At 37.0% G+C, this 23,648-nt stretch overlaps 1 protein-coding gene across 1 annotated transcript in view; it reads left to right on the forward strand.

The window, feature by feature from the left end:
- Positions 1-23,648, forward strand: part of LOC150084597 (uncharacterized) — a 324,615-nt gene that overhangs the window by 293,627 nt on the left and 7,340 nt on the right. Inside the window, exon 12 of the mRNA XM_090376299.1 lies at positions 2,016-2,116. Within this exon, the coding sequence (XP_090232425.1) occupies positions 2,016-2,116 (101 nt within the window). The remainder of the gene's footprint in view (positions 1-2,015; positions 2,117-23,648) is intronic.

Genomic DNA, 23,648 nt, shown 5'->3' on the forward strand with positions numbered 1-23,648 from the left:
GAGGTTAAGCAACTGAAGGCTGATTATGAAAAATCCTTGGCAAAGGATGCAAAGAAAAACAAAGACATCTTTATTTATTTAAACTCTAGAAGGAAGGGGATGAATCAGATTGCTCTGATTGATATTGATGGTTCGACTGTTGATGATCCTGCTCAGATAGCTGACAAACTGAATGAGTATTTTGCATCTGCATTCACACATGAGAAATGTAAGAAAGGGGAGGACAGAATGTATACTAAATGCTAAGAGGGAGCTAAATTATTTTGTAATAACTGAGAGCAAAGTGGAGGAGAAATTGTTGAAGTCAAACATAAAAAAGTCACCTGCGGTTGATGGAATCTATCCAGTTATATTGAAGGAGGCAGCAAGGTAAGTAAGCAAACCCTTGGCCATAATTAGGAGAGCATCCTTAGGTGCAGGGGAGGTCCCCATGGACTGGAGATGTGCAACTGTATCCCCAATTCACAAAGGGAGTTCAAAGGGTAACACAAATAATTATAGACCTGTTAGTTTAACGTCTATTCCAGGGAAAATAATGGAGTTGCTGATTAAAGGGGTGATACAGGATCATCTAGACAAGACTGCAGTAATAGTTCAGACACAGCATGGGTTTGTTAAGGGGAACTCTTGTCTGAACAGTTTGATTGCATGCTACAATGTCGTCACAAAGGAACTGGTTGGAAAAGATAATTTTGATATTATATATTTTGATTTCAGGAAAGCTTTTGATACTGTTGCACATGGAAGACTGCTGTAAAAATTGGAGCAGTATGGCATTAAGGGCAAGTTGCTGCAATGGATAAAGTGAGAGACAGTAGAGAGTGAAAATAAATGGTCCACATTAGTCCACACTGCCCTATGTGGACTAATGTTATTAGTGGAGTCCCCCAGGGTTCGGTGCTGGGCCTATTGTTGTTTTGTGAATTTATCAATGAAGGTAGATCAGGCTTAATGTCCAAGTTTGCAGATGATACAAAGGTTGGCAGGGTTGTTAATGACACTAAAGACAGTATGCTACTGTAACAGGATCTAGAAAAGTTAGGCAGATGTGCTGAGAAGTGGCAACTGAAGTTTAACATTGGCAAATGCAAAGTGCTGCATACGGGTAGCAGTAACTCAAGAGAAATGTATGAACTGTGTGGTACTACATTCAGCGAGGTGGAGAATGAAAAAGACCTGGAGGTAATTGTGCAGTCAGATATGAAATTCTCTGAACATTTCAGATGGCCTGCCAGGGCAGGTCATGGAGTTTTGTCAATGATATATAGGAATTTTGCTAGCAGAGACAACGAGATAAGGCAGTGGTCAGGCAACTCCTTGAGTACTGCATACAGGTCTGGAAGCCTCATTTTAGGAAGGATGTAGAGTTGCTAGAACAACTACAGAGAAGGGCAACAAGATTGGTGAGAGGAACAAAGGGGGTGTGCTTATGAAGAAAAGCTTAAGTTCTATAAGTTGTAGCATCTGGAGACTAGGCACCTGTGAGATGATCTGATTGAGGCATATAAGGCTTTGAATGGTTTGAGCAGGCTCTGTGCTGATTGGATACTTCTGTTTGCTCAGACCAACAGCCTGAGGGGCATAGATTCAAATTGAGAAAAGACAGTTGTAGAATAGATGTGCAGAAGTTTGTCTTTAGCCAGTGGGTAGTTGATTCCTGGAACAGACGTTCGTCTGTTGTTGTGGAAGATGATAGCTTAAATAAATTTAAGGCTGAACTAGACAAACATTTGGAGTGGCCAGATGGGTGAAATGGAAAGTGTTTTTTTGGCTGATGCTCTATATGCTTGCTTTCTTGCTTCATATACCTCAACTTATGCCAATGCTATTAGCCTATTTGTGGTCACTATAAAAAAATAAATAATGCTAACTAAGTTAGAGGAGTTAGTTATAATGCTTATAACTAACCAGTAGGATTGGGAATCAATTTGAAAACACATTCATTAAGATGACTAGTAGTTTGTTTTGAAAATAATTAATTTATAAATTTCTAATATAAATTTTTTCTTTTATAGCATTATTGAAATATGAGGTATTTACAAGGCTTTTTCTAGAGAAACAAGTGGACTATGTTATGGACAAACTTATTGGGATTTTCTGTCAAAAGAATGATAACGTAAGTCTAATTTAAATTAAATAATTTACCTACTAATTAAATGAGTGAAAATAATTGGGACTCTAAATGTTATCATTTGAATTTGAATTTGCACAAAGTTTTTTTGATAGACTATACAAATGAAATTTATTGAAACTGTAATTAACATCAATGCCCTTAGAAAGGGAGACAATATATGTATCCCATATTATATATATGTGAATGGGTTTCTGATAAATGCCAGGTCTAGGGAGTTCATTGTTCAATCAAATTAAAAAAGACATAGAATTTAAATGTGAACATTTAATCTTCTTGAAACTATATGTTGTTTTTGCAATAACAAATTGTCTAGTAACTGTTATTGACAGATTTCTAATACTTTGTCTTCTTCAACTTCACTTTATCATTTATACTTCACTTAGCAGGAAGAAACCAAAGAAACCTTATCTTTAGCATGGTCTTTATGGTACTTGCCTTGTACTTATATGTATTTTGGTTTGTATTACTTTTATTTTATCAGAGAGTGAATATTGCCACTTTGATCTTCATAGCCTGAAGTAGAATTTTCACATTTGATGGTTATCTTAAATAGTCTCACATAAAATTTTTTAATCACAGAAATGACCACTTATATCCATAGGCAACTACATGACACTAATAAAATTCTTATTCCCTGTTTTTTTTTTTTTTTTTTTTTTTTTACTCCATTTTGGCCAAAACTGCAACATGAATTGTGCCATGCATTTTAATTCTACTAAAGAAAATCCATTTTCTTCCTGCTAAGGAAGAATTATCCCTTTTATAACTAAAGAGAATGCTTCTCTCTTCTCTTTTTAGGTGCATTTATATATATATATGCATAAACACCTATCATCTTTGCCAAATCCATCTATCCATCCATCTCTCTGTATGTAACAACTCGACTCTCAGTTGTTACGAATCTTATCTTTATGAAATTTTTTATTTCTTTTAAAAATATTTATTGAGCCATCCAAAATTTTATTAAAATTAGGACCAATCTACAAATTTTTTCCATACAGTTTGTATGAAAAAAAATTTATAAATTAACCATAATATATTATATATATAATATATATATATATATATATAAAACTCCTGTTTCACCTGTTTACCACTACTTTACTTCCACTTTCGACTATCCCTTAAACTTCTTTTAGTTCAGGCATTGTGTGTACTTTTCATTTTTCTATTTTCACAGACATTTTATTTATTTTTCAAACCACACATTATATATATATATGTGTGTGTTATGTATTGATAAAAGTTGTGAAAAAGAGAAAATACAAAGAAAAATGGGGTAAGACAAAATGGAAAGGTAAGAGTAAGTAGTATAGTAATCGAAAAAGTAAAAAACTTTAATAAAAAAGATAAAAATTAATACATTTTAAATGTAAGATAGAAATGTATACACATATATAAGTATATTGTCACATATTGAACAATCCAGGCACCTCTTCAAGTGTCAACCACCAGAACTTCAGGAAAAAATGACAGTATAGTGTCCTCCGTTTCTAACATAAATTACATGCCATAGCAAAGTAAAATTAATATGGAGAATTAAGGGAAAGGAAGAAGGAATAAATTTGGTGTAAAACAAAGTAAAGATAAAAGTAAAATGATGGGTATAAGGAGGGATATATAAAGCAGGCATGTAATTTACAGTTGACATGAGAGAGGAACAAAAGAAAAATATATAGATAGAAAATATATACAACTAACGAACTAAATTAAAACAAAGAACTATTAACATACGAACAAGGCTGGAGTTGCAGGCAGCACATAGTGGGAATAGTAAGTAGCATGTGGTAGGAATAGTTGTAAGTAGAATGTTGTAGGAATAGTTGTAAGTAGCATGCGGTAGATAAATGTGTTTTATGGATAGTGAAAACCAAAGAAAATGTGGACAAAGCCGTTAGAGAAGAGACCTTATTTAATATAATTGAAAAACTAATCATAGGAAGGAACAGGAGTCAACCAATGTGGGCGAATGCATACTATTTAAGAATGATGATAGTTGTGACCTCAAGCAGTCAAAAATGTGCATAGGAGGAGGATGTATCTATATATTTATTATTTGAATATAATAAATATATTTATTACATTTATTATTTGAATATAATAAATGTAATTAAAAAGTAGTCTGAATTAAATGCCAGAATGAGAAATAATTTAGACTGGGATCCGAGCCAAATGTTGCAGCAGAAATGTATGAAATATCACCAGTAAGATGCTGTTATCCTAGCAATAAAAAAAAAAAAAAAGAGAAGAGAAGAGAAGACAACCAGTGGATAAAATTTCAGTGTTCATGTGCCAACATTCTGCAAATTGCATTCACAGGTTTTCCCCTATAAAACACAATAGCAATTAGGTTTGTTATTTACAAAATATACAAACCAAACAAATGAGATAAGGGAAAGGAATTTACTTGAAAAAAAAATTATTTATCGAACATGGAATATAAAACTGTTAACTAAGAATGGATGAAGTCAAATATAACTAAACAATAATAAGGTGCAAGTTAATTGAGAATTTGATTAAGATGAATCTGATTGGGTAATAATTTTTTGAGATTGATAATATTAGCATCAGCATTAGTTGAGGCATATGATGCAAGAAAGTAAGCTTATACAGCATCAGCCAAAAAAAAAAAAAAAAAAAACCCTTCCCATCCGGTCACTCCAAATGTTTGTTTAGTTCAGCCTTAAATTTATTGTCTACAATTGTCTTTCCTCAATTTGAATCTATGCCCCCTCAGGTTCTTACTCTGAGCAAGCAGAAGTATCCCATCAGCATTGAGCCTGCTCAAACCATTCAAGGCTTTATACACTTCAGTCAGATTGCCTCATAGGTGCCTAGTCTCCAGATTCTGCAACTTGCAGAACTTAAGCCTTTCTTTGTAAGAGCACCCCTTTGTTCCTCTCACCAATCTTGTTGCCCTTCTCTATACTCATTCTAGCAACTCTGCATCCTTCCTAAAATGAAGCTTCCAGACCTGTACGCAGTACTCAAGGCGTGGCCTGACCATTGACTCCTTGTCTCTGCTAGCAAAATTCCTAAAAATCTTTGACAGAACTTCATGACCTGCTCTGGCAGCCCATCTGCACTACTCAGCAAACTTCATATCTGACTGCACAATTACCCCCACGTCTTTTTCATTCTCCACCTCTGTGTGCAGTACCACATGGTCGGTACGTTTTCTTGGGTTATTGCTACCCATATGCAGCACTTTGCATTTGTCAATGTTAAACTTCAATTGCCACTTCTCAGCCCATCTGCCTAACTTTTCTATCTCCTGTTGCAGTAGCATACTGTCTTTAGTGTCATTAACAATCCTGCCACCCTTTGTATCATCTGCAATCTTGGACATTAAGCCTGATCTACCTTCATTGATATCATTGATAAATACATAAAACAAAAATGGGCCCAGCGTCGAACTCTGGGGGACCTCACTAATAACATTTGTCCACGTAGAGCAGTGCTCATTTATTACCACTCTCTGCCATCTGCCACTCAACCATCCCTTTATAAATTGCAGCAACTTGCCCTTAATGCCATACCGCTCCAGTTTGCACAGCAGTCTTCCATGTGCAACAGTATCAAAAGCTTTCCTGAAATCCAAGTATATGATATCAAAATTATTTTTTGCATCCAGTTCTTTTTTTACCAAGTCATAGTATCCAATCAAATTGGTTAGACAAGACTTTCCCTTAACAAATCCATGCTGTGTCTGAGCTGTTATTGCAGTCTTGTCTAGGTGATCCTGTATCACCCCTTTAACAAGTGACTCCATTATTTTCCCTGGAACACAAGTTAAACTAACAGGTCTATAGTTACCTGTGTAACCTTTGGATCCCCCCCCCTTTGTGAATTGGTGATACATTTGCACACCTCCAGTCCATGGGGACCTTCCATGAGTCCAAGGAAGCTCTCATAATTATGGTTAAGGGTTTGCTTACTTCCTTTGCGGCCTCCTTTAATATAACTGGATGGATCCCATCCACTCGAGGTGCTTTCCTTATGTTTAACTTCAACAATTTCTCCTCCACTTTGCTCTCAGTTATTACAAAAGCACTTAGCTCCCTGTTAGTGTTTGATAAACATCTGGCACTCCCCTCATAGAATAACCTTCTCGTGTGAAGGTAGACGCAAAATACTCATTCAGTTTATCAGATACCCGAGCATGATCATCAACAGTCAACCCATCTATGTTAAGTGGTCCAATCTGATTCATCCATTTCCTTCTAGAGTTTACATAAGTAAAGAACTCTTTGCTGTTTTTGTTTGCATCCTTTGCCAGATTTCTCGTAATCTGCCTTTGCCTGCCTGCCTACCTTACTTCCTTTGTGACTTGATTACAGGCTAGCTTATATCTGCTGTAGGCTTCTGTGTCGCCTGATAATTTATATGCACCCCATGCATTTTTCTTCTCTGCCACAAGCTTCATTAATTCATTTGACATTCATTTAGACTTGAACCTTGAACAGTATTTCTTAGTTGGTATGAAAAGCCTAGTAGCCTCCAAGATTAAGTCCCTCCCTGAAGGCTTTCCTTTTAAAATTTACTGTTAGTAACATATCCTGTTAGTGTTTGATAAACATCTGGCACTCCCCTCATAGAATAACCTTCTCGTGTGAAGGTAGACGCAAAATACTCATTCAGTTTATCAGATACCCGAGCATGATCATCAACAGTCAACCCATCTATGTTAAGTGGTCCAATCTGATTCATCCATTTCCTTCTAGAGTTTACATAAGTAAAGAACTCTTTGCTGTTTTTGTTTGCATCCTTTGCCAGATTTCTCGTAATCTGCCTTTGCCTGCCTGCCTACCTTACTTCCTTTGTGACTTGATTACAGGCTAGCTTATATCTGCTGTAGGCTTCTGTGTCGCCTGATAATTTATATGCACCCCATGCATTTTTCTTCTCTGCCACAAGCTTCATTAATTCATTTGACATTCATTTAGACTTGAACCTTGAACAGTATTTCTTAGTTGGTATGAAAAGCCTAGTAGCCTCCAAGATTAAGTCCCTCCCTGAAGGCTTTCCTTTTAAAATTTACTGTTAGTAACATATCAGTTGATCCCACTGTATAGAATTTAAAAACTGTCTGAGATCACTGTAGTCTCCTTTACAAAAGCAAATACCCTTCCCTTTACTCTTGATGGTAGTTACAAATCAAGAAATAAATCAAATGTGCCTGAAATATAACATACTGCATACATTACTTGTTTTCTCAAAAGCCAAAGGGAACACTTCTCTCGGATCCGAGAGAAGTGTTCCCTTTGTTTCCAACAACAGCTGTCAGAAGTTTTTTTTTTTTAATTTTCTACATTCTCTATTGTCACAGGCAATATGGACATTATTTAAATAATTAGATGTGCTTCTACGCTTCTTAGTTGTTGTTGTTGTTGTTGTGGGGGTTTCTTGGCGCATAAGCTACTTTGGCTATAATGTGCCACACTTCTTAGTGCAGCAAGCTGTTTTGTTCTTGCATAAATGAAACATAAGTTGTACATCCATAGCAGAATCTTTCTTTCCAAAAATTAACCATTTTAACGTAATTAAATCATTCAATTTTTAACATATAGATATATAGTGCTGGACTTTCAAAATATACTTACAGTTAAGCCTTTTCCTTTAACTTAATTATTTTGTATAGGGCTCTTTATATCAATCTTTGAAATGACAGTATACAGAATGTTATGGTGTATGTTGTAATTTCAAATTACAATATACCCCTGAATGTTGCACTGAATATGATATGGTATAAGTATCTAGCAATGTGGTTAACTTAACTAATGAGTACAGTATTTTTTTTTGCTGTTACTTTTTTCGAATTATAATTAATTTAAATATCATCACTATTCTGAATTTTTGAGTCAGGTATAGAGCAACCTTTATATAATATATTGCAGGACTTTGGTCAAAATATTATTTGATATTGAGAAAAGGATATTTTTTAACTCTCAGTGGCAGATGTCAGATACAAATTTTGGTATTTGTTTTTGTATTAAATTTGTGTAACATTTTTTTTTTTTTTTTACTTAACTTTCTTTGTTGATTGTAAATGATGATATAGCAGATGTCATGCCTTAATCGGCTAAATAGTAATATAGTTTGAGGAGAAACACCCAACAGAAAATGCAAATTCTGATTATTTGTTTTGCCATAACCATTTTAAATAACAAGCCAAAGCTCTGGCTTCCACTGCTAGTATGCACATTCATGCATGGGTTACATTTATAAATTGTGCTCTTACACAATACCGTTGAACACCCTAAATCCAGCCATCCATTATCTAGTGCCTCTGGCTATGTTTTGGAAAATGGGAAATCTGGTAAACTATTCAAGAATTGTCAAATTTATTTCTTATTTTCTGTTGTCATTGGTTTTGCAGTGCCTCATAATCTTAGGCCAGAGTAGTTCCCATAAGTGGACAGTACCACCCCCCCCTGGGGGTAGTGGGATTACCTGGAGGGAGATAAGAGGCAAGTTAGGGCAAAGGTTTTCTGAAGGAGGTGGGCCCCTCTACTCATGATGATTGCTTATTTACAATTGACCAGGCTAGAGCCTAGGGCAAAACACCTTCCTTGCTTCATATTTAAAATTTTGATGCTCTTATTGCTTTCAAAGTTATTTCCTTTGGTTAATTTTTTAGTATTTATGATGGAAATGCAAACTCTTTGTTGTATTTTCAACATCATATATGTCTGAACATGGTGGTTTTAGTGTGGTTATTCATCTTCTCTCCAAGCAAAAAAATCGATTCCAGATTACTAAATGTGGTGATTTAAGACACTTGCTAAGTGACTTTAAACCAGACATTGAGAAACTGGCATTACTTAATCAAGCCCATCCATTGCATTTAGAATTTATTGAACAGTGAAGTAGTTACTAAATGTGGTATCTAAGTTTCTTGCTAAATGACTATGAGGCTTTGAAAAGCTGGTGTATCATTGGATCAATTTCATTAATTTTGTTGAATTAATTAAACTAAAGTTTTTTTTATTTTTTATTATTTTTTTTATTTTGAATAAATGTGCAATCAATTATTACTGTTTCGAATTTTATTGTGTTATTACCTTCCTTAGTGGGTCACGCTTACTGCTTCTCTGAATAATGCTTTTTATAGAGTAGGGTAGGCGATACTTTTTTTTTTTTTTGTTCCATTTAATATAATTGGCTAGATTTCATTAGCCCCAGATGTATTATTTACTTTTAGCTTTAACAGTTCTCCTTCAACTTCCTTTCAGTTATCATAGAATCATGAATGTAGATGCAAAATATTTATTCAATTTACAGCAGCCTCAGCATCATCAATATTTATGCCATTTTTTATCTATTAGACCAATGTAATTCATTCCTTTTTTTTTTCATAGTATTAGCATAACCAGAGACTTTGATTTTTTTTAATGCACTCTTAGCGAAGGAATTCTAAAGAGAACTCCTTTGCAAACTGCCTTAGGGATGCTGAGGCAGTTAAAGAACTGCCTTAGCATCTCTGAGCCTCAGAGTTGTTTGATTACTGACTTATTTATATTTTAGGATTCTGTCCTTCATAAAAAATTATGATCAATTCATGTGTTCTTTTTTTCTCTGCCACCAAACTCATTAATTAATATGATATCTGTTTTAATTTAAACTTTGAATAATATCTTTTAGTTGCTATAAAAAGATTAGCAGCTTTTATGATATATCCCTCAACACTTCACACTTATCATTTGTATTTGTTAACATTAGTTGGTCCCACCAAAAAAATTTAAAAAAAAAAAATGTCCAAGACCATTGTAATCACATTTGCAAAAACAAAATGCCATCTCTTTACCCAGAATAGCAGTTATAAGTAGTTCTTTAGATAAATCTCACATCAGTACACTGTATCACTTAGGGCAGTATTTCCAAAAATTTGGTATGTGAGATGATTTTAGGTGGTACATGAGCAAGCATTTTTTATTTTAATACTTGTAGTTTTATTTTAATATGTATTAAAAAAATATATAACTAGCACATCAAACCCCTAAGATTTCACGGATGTTATTGCTGCTATATATGGGTGATATGGATCACTGGTATAGATTCTCATATTCTGAATTTTTGTGTGCATTGCTGCATTCCTTTAAGAGATACACTGAAACCTTATTTTCCCAGAGTTGGCAGTCATGTGAAGTATGTATAATTATGCATAGCTGTGAATTGGAATTGGCCCATTCGCTCTCTCTCTTATCATGGAACAGTGCTAAAAACTTGATTTTTAGAGCAAAAGATTGTGATAGGTATCCAAGTACTAGTGGTGACTGTGATGAAATCAGTCATATGTTTTCAGATAGTTCTTCTTCTGGCATTGTAACCCAGGGTGGGTCTTAGCCTTCTCGATGTTCCACCAGTAAGCCCTCCCAGAAGTCAAACTTCTCCAACTTCTTATTCTCATGATCTTTAAGTCCTCTTCTACGTTATCCATCCATCCATCCATCTTTTCTGTGGTCTTCCTCTTGCCCGCCTACCTGCAGGTTTCCATTTCATTATCCTCTTAGTTGTTCTGCTGTTATCCATTCTCATAACATTTCCCAACCAGGCAAGTCTCTGGCTCTTCACAAATCTGATGTCTGCACCCTGAATAAGATTTCAAGTTCATGGGTCATTCTGTTCCTCCAGGATCCATCAATGTCTTGTACGGGCCCAAAGACTTTTTCGCAAAATTTTATGTTCTAGCACTCTCAACGACTGCTCATCTTTACTTGTTAATGTCCAAGCTTCACAACCATATGTTACCACTGGTATAACAAGACTTTGGTATATTCTTAAGATGGTTACAAGGACCAAATTCGTGTTGGAAAAGTACTAACTGCAAAGAAAATAAAAAGAGCATACATATACAATGAAAATTTTTTGAAATTTGGATTTTCATGGACTGGCAAATGAGAGTGTACTTATTCCATTAGTTGTCATATGTTTGGAGACACAAATTGTGGTATGAAATCATCACCTTCAGGCACCATTTCAAAGTGCACAAAGAATACCATGCAAAATCTATCAAATACAGTAGACTCTCAGTTTTCTGGGATAGATGGTAAAAACAAATCCTGGATAATCAATTTCCTGGTTAACCAAAAATGCAGTAAGTCCCCGACATACATTTCAGGACTTCTTTCCTAAGTCGAGTTTTACATAACTCGAGAATGACCAATAAAATATTGCTGCTATATCTGTGATATGCCAAAATGATAAAAACCATATGATATTCTCAGAAGAATGAAGTAAAATAGTTATATATTTTTCAATTAGTTAGTTATATATTTTTTTATATATTAACTCTATATATCGAAAAAAAGTTATATATTTTTAATTAGTTCAATTAAAAACTTTATCTGGGGATAGCAGTGAAGTAGCCAGAGTGACACATAATAAAAGAAAACATAAAAGGAAGGAAAACCACATGTTATTGTACTGTAAAAACTGATATCTATTTCGTAGCCTTGGTTATCATAGTTCACTTCATTGGTGCTGATCCCTTCACCGCTTCTCGTATTGTCTTTGTCCTTTATTAATATGTTCACTGTTGACACTGACAAATCTGAATTCCACGCAATAATTGTTAATGTTTGACCATTTAATTACAGTGTGCTACTGCAACAGGATCTAGATAATTTGGGCAGATGGGCTAAGAAGTGGCAACTGAAGTTTAACCTTAACAAATGCAAAATAATAGTAGTAGTAGTAGTGGCATGTGATGCAAGAAAGCAAGTGTATGAGCTTATGCAGCATCAACCAAAAAAAAAAAAAAAAATTACACCATTCCTTCCAAATGCCTGTCCAGTTCTTCTTTAAATTTATTCAACCTATCAACTTCCACAACGACAGATGGAAGTTTGTTCCAGCAATTAACCACCCGGTGGCTAAAGGCAAATTTCCAGACATCTATTCTACATCTGTCCTTTCTTAATTTGAATTTATGCTCCCTTAGGTTCGTAATCTGAACAAGTGGAAGGATTCCATCAGAATTCAGCATGCTCAACCCATTCAAGGCCTTATACACCTCAATCAGATCACCGCACAGGTGCCTAGTCTCCAGCCACTGCAATTTGCAGAACTTAAGCCTCTCTTGGTGAGAGGATCCCTTCATTCCCCTCTCCAATCTTGTTGCCCTTCTCTGTACATGTTCAAGCAAATCTACATCCTTCCTAAAATGAGGCCTTCAGACCTGTACACAGTACTCAAGGCGTGGCCTGACCATTGCCTTACACAGAGGGACAATCACCTCCTTTTCCCTGCTAGCAAAATTCCTATATATCATTGACAAAACCCCATGACCTGCCCTGGCAGCCTGTCTGCATTGCTCAGAAAACTTCATATCTGACTGCACAATTACTCCCAGGTCTTTTTCATTTTCTACCACCTTAAGTGTAGTACCACACAGTTGGTACTTTTCTCTCAGGTTACTTCTACCCATATGCAGTACTTTGCATTTGTCAAGGTTAAAACTTCAGTTGCCACTTCTTAGCCCATCTGCCCAAATTATCTAGATTCTGTTGCAGTAGCACACTGCCATTACTGTCATTAACAACCCTGCAAACTTCGACACTAAGCCTGATATACCTTCATCAATATCATTGATAAATATACAAAACAACAGTGGACCCAGCACCAAACCCTGTGGGACTCCACTAATAACATTAGTCCACAAAGAGCACTGCATATGGGAAGAAGTAACCCCAAAGAAACGTACCAACTGTGTGGTACTAACTTAAGGTGGTAGAAAATGAAAAAGACCTGGGAGTAATTGTGCAGTCAGATATGAAGTTTTCTGAGCAATGCAGAGAGGCTGCCAGGGGTTTTGTCAATGATATATAGGAATTTTGCTAGCAGGGAGAAGGAGGTGATTGTCCCTCTGTATAAGGCAATGGTCAGGCCGCACCTTGAGTACTGCGTACAGGTCTGGAGGACTGCATTTTAGGAAGGATGTAGATTTGCTTGATCGTGTACAGAGAAGGGCAACAAGATTGGTGAGGGGAATGAAGGGATCCTCTTACCAAGAGAGGCTTAAGTTCTGCAAATTGCAGTGGCTGGAGACTAGGCACCTGCACGGTGATCTGATTGAGGTGTATAAGGCCTTGAATGGGTTGAGCACGCTGAATTCTGATGGGATCCTTCCACTTGTTCAGATTACGAACCTAAGGGGGCATAAATTCAAATTAAGAAAAGACAGATGTAGAATAGATGTGCGGAAATTTGCCTTTAGCCAGCGGGTGGTTAATTGCTGGAACAAACTTCCATCTGTCGTTGTGGAAGTTGATACGTTAAATAAATTTAAGGAGGAACTGGGCAGGTATTTGGAGGAAATGGTGTGATTTTTTTTTTTTTTTTTTTGGCTGATGCTGCATAAGCTCACACACTTGATTTATTGCATCACATGCCACTACTACTACTACTACTACTACATTTTCAAACATCCTTATTTTAATTTTCTAATCCCAATCGATCGCTTTCCTTTTTTTGATAGATTTACTAGTACCACTGTCACTTATTCTCTTAGTCGGCACCGTGATAACTCAAAATAAAATCTGTAAAGAACTTCACAGGGTTAAGGCAGAAACACTATTATCACCCCACACGAACTCACATTTTACTAAAACACATTTCTGGAGGTCACTACCATAAAATAATAAAAACAATTTGCATTTTCTGGGTTATTGGGCTTTCTGTTAGTGCAATTCATTATAAACGGGTAGTAAACTCAGTTGTATTGCATTTGCAATAATATTGACAGCTGGAATTCTGTGGAATTTTACATTATTATGGTGAAATGTGTGTTCCCTTCACTGAAATCTTCAGTCATATATAAAAAAAAAAACCTAAATAAATTTTAAGAATCTTCTCTTTATTCCTATTTTTAAGCTTCTTACTCAATATCTCACTTGTGCAATTTGTGCGTGCCATGATTATTGTTATCAATCACTTATTATTATTATTATTTTACTGTTTTAAATTTTACAATCCTAAAAAAGAAAAAAAAAATTGAGTGAAAAAAAATTAACATAAGTCGAGGACTTACCATATCCAAAAATGTTCAGCAACCTACGTAAAAAAAATATGGCGATAAATAAAAAACTTACCACGCACTACTCATGTGTCCAATATGATGCTTCCCTTTATTTTTTTCGCTGTCAATTTTAAATCTGATAGCTTCCCTTTATTTTTTATAATGTTGAATATGGTTTGGTCATCAATATTATAATGGTTCTTTAAAGATTTAACGGATTAATTTCAAACGTTTGAATAATTTCAAGTTTATATTTAATTGAAAACGCAACTCGTTTGCATTTCCAATCATTTTCACGATTTCTAAACAAAAAATTTTTTCCGGTTATCCTTGACATAAATAATGAAATAAAATTTTTCTTTTTGTGGTAGCGATGCACTAAAACAAACCAAACATTTGTTCTCTTTATTTATTTATTTTTTAATTTTTTTTTTTTTTTTTTTTTTGACTGGCGAGAGTGAAGACAGTGGGGGTTGTAAGATAATAATCTCCCAGTGAAGACTATAACGCCGCTTCTTGTCGCTTATTTATGACTTGCAAAACATCTGTTTATACCTATTCTTGTTATTACTTGAATTTTATGATTTCTGGTTGATTATTATTATTATTTTTTTTTAAATTTGGGGTCTTGATGTGTACCCGTTAATCCGATCCCGGTAAATCAAGAGTCTGCTGTATTTTGAAGCAAAGTGGAATGACATTCAACTGTCCAGAAACTAATGTGCAGTATGATGATGCTTAAAAAGTTTTTTTTTTTCTTTTCTTTTTAATTCTGTTTGTTGTATAACAATGCTAGACTCATGGATTGCAATATTATTTAAATGTAATTTTATTTAAAAATGCGATTTTTTACACCCGTTATATGCCACAAAAACAGTACTTACTACTGTTGCTGAAGGAAAAAATTACAAAAAATATATATATGAAACTACTAGCCACATCCATTAACAAGTTTATAAAACCGGTCAGCATACAAAAATTCAAAATGAGAGATATGCATATATTTATGCTTTGCCAGATAAATAAATTAGTATTATTATTATATTAGTATTAGCCATATAGTGCAAGAAAGCCACGGGCTTTTGCTGCACAAAAAATAAAATAAAAAATAATAAATAAATAAAAGAAAACAAATTATGCCCTTCCCTTCCCCCCTCATATCTCTTTATGAGGAGTGAAGGGAAGCTAATACCGAAGCCATTTAAAATTGTATATAAAGGTATAAAAATAAATTATTTTTTAATTTACAATTAAATTAATTAATTAATTGTTAATGACAATTAAAAAATTTCTGGTCTGCGTGCTGCTGCCAATCTTCCTGATCATGGTCTCTCCTTATGGAACCAGTTTCAATCAACTTTTGCTGTATTCTTTGATTGTACTGCCTTAGCGAATTTTGCATTGAAATCATTCTGTGTATCTTTTAATGTTTACTATTCATGAGCTCATTGTTATTTCTATCCCTTTCTCTAAGTGTAGGTGTACTGGTCATTTAGCCATTTCTTAAATGATTTTATAATATCCTGAACAATAACAAGTGCCGTTGCATATGTAATACATGTAGGCGAAATGCATATAAGTTACATATACAACTTCACAAATTCATTTTTACAGTGGGAGCTGGGGTTAGGCCTCTTTATTGTTTCCTATTTCATGGCATTCTTTTAAGATACTTGTAGCTCTAACTTTGAGAGTTACTGGTCTTTATGTTGATGGAAGGAAGGGAAAAGGTGAAACCATGAGTGCAAGCCAAAAGTTTCCGGACTGGCCACTTTGGAGTCCTAACCACATATAGTCTAACAGTGTACCATTAATTTAAAAAGAGTTAGTGTAGTTAGTGGATTTTGGCTTTTGTGTCATTGTACTTAGCATTAGCATTAGTAGAGGCATTTGATGCAAGAAAGCAAGCTTATGCAGCATCAGCCAAAAAAAAAAAAAAAACCCACTTCCACTTCACCCCTCTGTTCGTTCAAAATACCTGTCCAGCTGAGCCTTAAACTTATTTAGGCTATCAACCTCCACCACAAGGGATGGCAGTCTGTTCCACCAACCAACCACCCGCTGGCTAAAGGCAAATTTCCGCACGTCTATCCTACATCTGTCTTTCCTCAATTTGAATTTATGCCCTCTCAGGTGATTTTTCTGAGCTAGAGGAAGAATCCCATCAGCATTGAGCATGCTTAAACCATTCAAGGCTTTATACACCTCTATCAGATCACCTCGCTGGTGCCTAGTCTCCAGACACTGTAATTTGCAAAACTTAAGCCTTTCTTCGTAAGAGCACCCCTTTGTTCCATTCACTAATCTTGTTGCCCTTCTCTGTACTCGTTCCAGCAGCTCTACATCCTTCTTGAAATGAGGCCTCCAGACCTGTATACAGTACTCTAGGTGTGGCCTGACCATTGCCTTATACAATGGAATAATCACCTCCTTATCCCTGCTGGAAAAATTCCTGTATATCATTGACAATACTCCATGAGCTACTCTTGCAGCCCATCTGCACTGCTCAGAGAACTTCATATCTGCCTGCACAATCACCCCCAAGTCCCTTTCATTCTCCACCACTGTCAGTGCAGCACCACAGAGTTGATACGTTGCTCTGGGGTTGCTGTTTCCCATGTGTAGTACTTTACATTTGTCAATGTTAAACTTCATTTGCCACCTCTCAGCCCATCTGCTCAACCTTTCCAGATCCTGTTGCAGCAGCATAGTGTCAGTAGTGTCCTTGACAACCCTGCCAACCTTTGTATCATCTGCAAACTTGGACATTAAGCTTGATATACCATCATCAATATCATTTATAAATACAGAAAACAATAATGGACCCAACACTGAGCCCTGAGGGACTCCACTAATAACATTAGTCCACGATGAGCAGTGTCCATTGATTACCACTCTCTGTCTTCTCCCCCTCAACCACCCCTTTATCCATAGCAGCAATTTGCCTCCAATGTCACACTGCTCCAATTTGTGTAGCAGTCTTCCATGTGCAACAGTATCAAAAGCCTTTCTAAGATCCAAGTATATAATATCAAAGTTATTCCCTGCATCCAGTTCTTTTGTGACTGTTGGTCAGGTTTTGTGTCAAGTTGGTCAGGCAAGACTTCCCCTTAACAAAACCATGCTGTGTCTGAGCTATAACTGAAGTCTTGTCTAAATGATCCTGCAGTGCTTCTTTAACCAGTGCCTCCATTAATTTTCCTGGAACAGAAGTTAAGCTCACAGGTCTATAATTACTTGTGTCAGCCTTTGATCCTCCTTTGTGAATTGGGGTCACATTTGCACATTTCCAGTCTATGGGTACCTCCCCTGAGTCCAAGGAAGCTCTCATAATTATGGCTAAGGGTTTGCTTACTTCCTTTGCTGCCTCCTTTAATATAACTGGATAGATCCCATCCACCCCGGGTGCCTTTCTTGTGTTTATCTTCAACAGTTTCTCCTCCACTTTACTCCCAGTTATTTCAAGATTCTGTAGCTGACTGCTAGAGTTGAATACACCTCTGGCATTCCCCTTGCTGAATAACTCTTCATGTGTGAATGTCGATGCAAAATATTCATTTAGTTTGTTAGCTACCTGAGCAGGATCATCAACAGTTGACCCATCAATATCAAGTGGACCAATCTGATTCATCCCCTTCCTTCTAGAGTTTACATAAGTAAAGAACTCTTTGCTATTTTTCTTTACATCCCTTGCCAAGGATTTCTCGTAATCTGCCTTCGCCTGCCTAACCTCCTTTGTAACTTGGTTGCATATCAACTTGTATCTATCATAGGCTTCTGTGTCATGTGTTAATTTGTAAGTATCCCATGCATTTTTCTTCTCTGCCATATGCCTCATTAGTTCATCTGACATCCATTTTGGCCTAAACCTCGAACAATATTTCTTAGTCGGTATGTAAAGCCTAGTAGCTTCCAAGATAAGTTCTTTGAATGCTTCCCATTTTGAGTTTGCTGTTGGTAACATCATCAGTTGGTCCCACTGTATAGAATTTAAATACTGTCTCAGTCCATCGTAGTCGCCTTTACGGAAGCAATAACCCTTCCCTTTACCCCTAATGGTAGTTACCTCTTTCAGTAACTCCCACTTCAGCACACTGTGATCACTGCCACCTAGTGGTTCATTTATCTGCAGATTCTTAATGCATGAAGAATCACTGCTGATAATCAAATCAAGAGTATTACTCCCTCTAGTTGCCTCCCGAACATGCTGATGTAGAAAACAATCATCCAATAAATCCACAAAAGCCCTGCTAGTGTGTGAGTAACCAGCCCCCAAATTCCAGTCAATATCTGGGAAATTAAAATCTCCCATTATAACACTCTCTGATTTACTGGCCCACTCTATTTCCCTGTACAGTTCCTTATTATACTCATCAGAGTCATTAGGCCTATAGCACACTCCTACTCTCAATTTTGATCTCCCAATGCTTATGTCACACCAAACTGACTCAACACTGCACTGTCCAGCGATGTCGACTGGCTTCACTTCCTTGGTTTTTATGTGTTTCTTAACTAATAGCATAACCCCTCCCCCCTTCCTATCCTGTCTATCCTTTCTGTAGATGTTGTACTCCCCAAATTGCAGTTCTGCATCCCTTATATCTGTGTGACACCACGTCTCTGATATCCCAACAATATCTGCCTTTGATGTTTTGAGCAATACCTCAAATTCATCAAATTTATTTACTAAACTCCTAGCATTGGTGTACACGCAAGTATACCTGCACCTGTTTCTATTCTTAGCTACCCTAACACAACCCATGTGTTTATTTGTACCGCAATGACTCCCAGCAGTCTCTGAAATATCCTGAATCTTGTTTTTCAGGCTTCTGCTCATTCCAATAGAAGCAGTGCAAGAATCTCTTTCACCTCTGCCAGTGGCTACTGTTAATCTATTCGTCTTTGTATCCCCCCAAGCTAGCAGTTTTCCGACCCACCTAACACTGCCTCGATAGCATCAGCAAATATTCTTGCACCCTTTCTATTTAAGTGTATCCCATCCCTGTAGAAGCAATCTCTCCTGTTAACAAGTACAGTCCAGGCTGAAAAAAATTCTACCCATTGAGCCTTGCACAATCTTTCCAGGGCCGAATTGATCGACAAGGCTCTCATCATATGCTCCCTCCTATCGTGTCTGGGCAGAATTGCAGACACTTTCAAATTCACCCCTAATTCTCGGCTTTTGTTCAACAGTGACCTGTACTTGTTAAGTAATTCTGCCGGTCTCCTACTCTTAATATTATTAGTGCCAACGTGTACAACTATATCACCTTTTGTGCCCTTAAAAGATGATATTCGCTCTACAACGTCATCAACCTTTGCCCCTGGCAGACATACCCTGGTACTTTTGTGAAATTGTTTTTTTTTATAGCTGAGTAAGATGACAAACTTAAAGGAACAGCGAATTTGCATCAAATTTTGTCACAAACTTGGGAAAACAGCTTCGGAGACTTACGAAATTAAACAAGCGTTTGGGGAAGATGATGCGCGGTGGATAGAGCACAAACTTTTCATTCCCAAGTTGCCTTGCTGCCTACATGGTAGCTATGCCACTGGGTAGAAGTAATCTGTTTTGCAGAGACAAGATTCGTTTGAACAAAGGTGGTGCAAGGGTTTTTGCCAGTATTGCTGAGGATCCCTTAAGGATGGGGGGGGGAGCGGCAGTAGTAATATGCATCAATATAATGCTTCCCACATATCCAGAAACTTTGATTGTTGCCGGATATGTGTATACTTTGATTGGATGTTACAACATCCAATATTGGCAGGCTTCAAGGATAGCAATGTTTCTAACAAAGGGGAAACTCATACCAGGGGAAACAAGCTTAAATAACTTTTAGGGGGATGTTCAGGTAGTAAATTACAAAAGAATAGTTAGTCTTAGCTGTACAATAACATCAGGAGTGTTTTCAATAAAATGAGTGAATTAGAACTCCCAGCCAAACTTTGGTTGAATATTTTTAGTGCTCAGCACATCAAGTCAGACTGATAAAAATCTTCAAAAAGTGCATCATATTATACACTGAGTGATCACTGAATTATGACCACCTACCTAATACTTCGTAAGTCCTCCTTTTGCCCTCAGTACAGCAGCTATCCGACGTGGCATTGATTCAACAAGATGTCGGAAGCGTTTGGAGGTATGGCCAAGCAAGCCATGTAATGTGGTCAGTACTGCAGGTATGGAGGTGATTAGTGTATCCAGACACCTGATATGCCTTTCCATAGTGTCCCAATAAGTGCTCTATGGGATTGATATTGGAGGAGTTCAGAGGCCAATCGATATGCCGGAAGTCAGAACTGTGTTCCTCAAACCATTCCTGCACAACAAGTGCCCGATGGCTCGGTGCATTGTCATCTTTGAAGACACCATCGGTATTCGGGAAAAAGTGTAACATAGCGGAGTGTACACAGTCAGAAAGCAATTGACGATAGCGGATACCAGTGATATGTTGTTCCACATGTACCAGGGATCCAAGTTCTTGCCTGTGAAACATGCCCCACACCATACAACCGCCTCCACCGGCCTGCACTTTTGATACCAGGCATGATGGATCAAGAGTCACATGTTCTTGACCCCAAATCCGTACACAACCATCCACGGTATAGAATAAATAACGTGATTCATCCGACCAGCACACCTTCTTCCAGTCTTCTAACGTCCAACTTGCATGCTCTTTGCACCAGGCGAGTCTTTTACGCCGATGAACCTTGGTTAGGAGAGGATGCCATAGGGGTCGTCTGCTGATATAGCCCGTATGTGCGAGTGTGCAACGCATGGTCAGGCCAGATATTGTTCCGGGTTGGCACAGAACAATATCTGTTGTATTGGGTAGTCAACTCTTCAACAGTGCTGCGCTTGTTTGCCTGCACTAGTTGTCGGTGCCGACCGGGCTAGCCGGGTGGGTAAAGCGCCTGCCTGGCAACCCAAAGGTCGCGGGTTCGAATCCCGCCTCGGGCTTGGATCAAAGTACTGCAAAAAACCTTGGGAGGTGCACTATGGCCACAGAAGCCGATGCGCCAATAACTACCAAAAAAAAAAAAAAAACTAGTTGTCGGACCCGGCACTCACCTCTAACATCAACCTTTCGCTGACCTTTGCAGTTTAGCCGTCGGGTCGTTGTTTGACCATTTGCCAGTCCTGGTACACTTTAACTACGGCAGCTCTCAAACACTCCACCAGTTCAGCAGTTTGGGAAATCGAGGCACCAGCTTGTCAAGCTCCCACAATCTGTTCTTTATCAAAGTCTGATAAATCCTTCCTTTTACCCATAATGCTCGAAATTTTACTACCTACTGAACCACTGACACTTATGTATACTACGTAGGTCGACTAACTGCGCACCCTTCTACCTCACGTGGTCAACGGGTTGCATTCAGTTTTCATATGGGTGGTCATAATTCAGTGGTCACTCAGTGTATAATGAGGACAGGCAATGCACAATTAATGATATTTGGGATAATTTAGGCCTATTACACATGCTGATGTATTACTATTCATAATGCATAACATGAGGCAGATGGCTGAAAAATTCGTGTCCTATTTGCTGAGTGAAAATAGAAACACAACCAGCTTTCCATGTGTGAGGACCTTCAAGGTCAGAAAGAACAGAAACTTCTTTTCCTAACAGACGAAAGCTAGATTTATGGTAACCCAGAAAGAAAGCAGCAGTCGCCCAGTGGAAAAATTAATCATATTCATTTCCAGAAAAGGCAAGGTTCAATCAGATGTCAAGAGCATACTAATTGTTTTCTTGAACAGTGAGGGTTTGTTCATCAGCAGTTCCTTCTATCAGGCCAAGCTGTAAATTACCAGTTCTTCTTCAAGGTCCTAAGGTGTTTGTAAGAGGATGCCAGGAGAAAATGCCTACATCAGTGTTTCTCAACTTGTGTGACACATCACATTGATGTGCCATGAGTATGCTTCAAGTGTACCGCAGAAAATGCAAATAAAAAAAATTAATAAATCCGATTTTTATAATAAAAATTAATTAAAATAAAAAATTTGTTTATTTACGCTGTGCCGATCTGCACCCCTTCTGGCGGTCAATGTGACATCACGCTTAATTCCTAGTATTAGATCTGTTCACCTTTATTCACATTTTGATTCTTAGTACTAGATCTGTTCACTTTTATATTCACCTTTTGATTCCTAGTACTAGAATTGTTCACCTCTATTAGGCCACTTGAGAGTCTCTCCCAGGCACCCCTCAGTACATTTTGCAGTTGTATATACTTAAGAAGATGCGTGTAAAGCATAGGACTACGAATTAAGTGCAACTTTTAAGAAGCATAGTAAGAAATTTCCTTTATGTTTTAAAAAGACTTTTTGTGTTTTTGTCTCTAAAATGTCATATTCAGTTACTTCGTATAGAACAGGTATTTTAAATTAACTGTATTAGTTTCTAGAAGTAACTTTAATTTTTTTTAGAAATTATTAGCAATGGATAAATATTTAGTGAAAGAAAATCAGAAAAGGCAACTTGATAACAATGAGCTTTTTTTTTTTTTTTTTTTTTCTTATGTAAACCCCAAACACGAGAGGTATTACAAATTATAGTACTTAGTACCATGCTTGGGTTGGAGGTTGAGAAGACAAAAGAAGATATTTGTTGACATTGGACTTGAACTTCTGTAGACTGTAATTTTCAGGAAATAAGTATGAAGGAAGGTTGTTTCAGAAAATGGCAGTTGAATGAATAAACGAGGAAGATTAAAAGTTGGTCCTGTGAGTTTGAAGTTGGACAGTAAATGGATGTTGGCTGGTTGCAGCATGTGTTTGAACTGTTTTGAAACAGAGAGCAGGAATTATAGAAGCTAATTCAGAAGAACAGTGCTCATGGAAGTATCTGTAGAAGAGGCATGCAGCAGAAACAGTACGTTTATGAGGCGAGTGCAGAGACTCTGTTAGAGAGGAGTCATTAATTAACCTAACTGCCCTCTTCTGAATGGAATCAAGAAGCCTGAGAGAGGTTTCGGGGCCACCACCCCAGATGTGGGAACAATATTCCATGGCAGGGCAGATTTACGATTTATACAGAGTGAGCAGCTGTTTGGAAGAAAAGTAATGCAGAGAGCGAAAGAGAACACCAAGTTTTTTAGATGCAGAAGAAGCAATATTTGTAATGTGCTTGTGCCAAGAGAGATTAGAAGTCAGGGTAATCCCCAAAAGAGATATATCATTTTGCCTAGAAATTGGAGTGTCACTAAAGATAAGCATAGGAGCAGAAGAATCCTTTTTGCAAGATATATGACAAGACTGAGTTTTAGAAGGGTTGAAATCAACTAAGTTGTCTTTGCCCCACTGGAGAATTACCCGAAGATCGGCATTTAAGGAATTGGTAGCAGATTTTCTAGAAGTTGAAGCTGATTGAGCAGGACAAGGTTTCTCAAAATGGAAAGTGGAATGCAATGTGCTATGGATAGGATTTCCAGTCAATGGAAGGTCATTAATATACAAGAGGAAAAGAGTGGGGGAAAGAACTGAACCTTGGG

The sequence above is a fragment of the Mastigoproctus giganteus genome, chromosome 6 (assembly GCF_048544385.1).
Source record: "Mastigoproctus giganteus isolate SK-2022 chromosome 6, ASM4854438v1, whole genome shotgun sequence".
NCBI classification, from domain to species: Eukaryota; Metazoa; Arthropoda; class Arachnida; order Uropygi; family Thelyphonidae; genus Mastigoproctus; species Mastigoproctus giganteus.